Source organism: Echinops telfairi, unplaced genomic scaffold (genome assembly GCF_000313985.2).
Source record: "Echinops telfairi isolate 266 unplaced genomic scaffold, ASM31398v2 ScPeMD7_9;HRSCAF=40, whole genome shotgun sequence".
Taxonomy (NCBI): Eukaryota; Metazoa; Chordata; class Mammalia; order Afrosoricida; family Tenrecidae; genus Echinops; species Echinops telfairi.
The window spans coordinates 57,984,906-57,986,762 of record NW_022103906.1 but is presented as its reverse complement, the minus strand read 5'-3'; the positions used below and the strand labels follow the sequence as shown (position 1 = coordinate 57,986,762).

Below are 1,857 nucleotides of genomic sequence, written 5' to 3'. Positions count from 1 at the left end.
ATGGTTATACCTCAGGTCTGTTTTGAGCAAAGATGCCAACGTACTGGTCCGGGGAGGCCTTGAAGCCCTTGTGGATCAGCGCCGAGCCCACACATTCAGACATTTCTGCAACCTAAAATGGCGAGATAGGAAATCAGCAGAGGCCCGGTCTTGAGTCACAAAGCTTCCCTTTGAGGAGTGGACAGGCCTAGACTCTCAGTGAGCGAGCTGGGCTGCACAGAGAAGGGAGGAGGAACGAGCAGGTATTCCTCACGTATACATTTTTTGTGTTAAAAAAAGAAAAGGTTTTGTGCACCAGAATTCACTATTAAGAACGTCTTCCTTCTGCAAAGCCAATTAATTTCACTCCAACAGCTGCAGGCCATGGATGCTATGTCAGGGGTTCTTACATCGTTCTTTGTAATATTTTGGCTTTTGAAAAAACATATGAAAGAAACAGCATGATAGGATGTTTTTATTATAAAGAACAGCAAGAGAGCAAAACATGTCATTTTGCATATACACAGAAACAACAATTTTTTAAAGAGTAGGTTTAAAAAAACAAGAGTAAGCTTTTATCATTGACTATACAATTCCATTCCTGAGAATATGTTCTTAGGGGGGAAAATCAATCATAGGACAAAGGGTTGTCTTTTAAGTCCTCTTTATGTTGGTTTCCAAAATGACCAACAAATGCTCACCTCTGAGAGAGGGAAGGAAACAGACTAATGGCTCATCAGAAAGCAATGGTGAATTTCTGAGAAAATGCTGTATACTTGTATCTAACCAATATTACATCTATGAAGACCATACCTAATTTAGCAGACTTCTACAATCATGTTAAATAAGTAAATACACAAGAGTATATTTTCACTACCACATCTACGTTAACTAGGTGGAGCCACAGAAATTCAACGGGACAGTCAATTTCTATATATACCCTCTATCTATCCTTTTCACATGGCCACCCCAAAAAGAGTACAATTTGAACAAAAACAAAAACAACCCAGCTTTGGAGTTCTTTTCTTATTTTTGCAGTTGGTGAATGCTCAAGTGTGTACACCTACCCACACCCAGAGTCAACAAAGCCACACCCGGCCCTGTGCTGGAACCCTGCACCGTCCCTGTCCCACCTATGGCCACCAGAGGCAGCAAGAATTAGCATCAGCATTAACGCGTTCATTACCCTAGTTCACGCGCTTACATTTAAGAAACACTTAACCTGGGAACTGCTGGCGATTGTTCGCGCAACTTCTTAGCATGACTCGCATACATCTCTGCGTCTAGAAAAAGGGCCTAGATCTTCCCTCAAACGACCTCAACGGGGGTTTTGGCCAAGAAAAAGCTCAAAATTCCAGGTAGTTCCCAATGTATTCCTCCCTTGTGAGTCAGTTCCAAGCAACCTGGATGTTTTTCTTTAAAGGTTTTCATTTATACTGTCTTTTATTATCAGTCTTATTTTATTTTTTTATTTATGAGTCTTTTTGAAAATAATAGCTTTTTCGTTGGTGATTGGAAATATTACATCTGAGAATAATACAAGCAAATCACATGCTACTACATGTATGTGGTACATATTACTAAGGATAAGATGTCCCCCCACCAAGAAAGGATGGTTGTAAACACAGTCTATCACGGTACATCGTAAATCAGTGGCAACCTGTGGGGACTAGTGGGAGGAAAAATGACTTTCATGTAGCAATCTAAAGTTGGCTTCAGTTAAGTCCAGTTTTACATCTTGGGCAGTCTCTGAGAGATGGGGCTTTAAAAAAGTTTGTGGGAAAATTCCATTATCTTGTTACTCCATTTGTCTGTGGACTTTTTGAAGTCCTCTGATAGTATAGATCACCATCTTCAGAAACCCCAATGATTTTTTTG

General features: G+C 40.2%; 1 protein-coding gene across 2 annotated transcripts in view; it reads right to left on the bottom strand.

Moving 5' to 3' along the window:
* ACSL1 (acyl-CoA synthetase long chain family member 1) overlaps positions 1–1,857 on the bottom strand; it is a 43,980-nt gene that overhangs the window by 22,793 nt on the left and 19,330 nt on the right. For both annotated transcript variants that reach the window (XM_004696141.3, XM_004696142.3), the window contains exon 4: positions 11–112. In XM_004696141.3, coding sequence (XP_004696198.1) covers positions 11–112 — 102 coding nt within the window. The remainder of the gene's footprint in view (positions 1–10; positions 113–1,857) is intronic.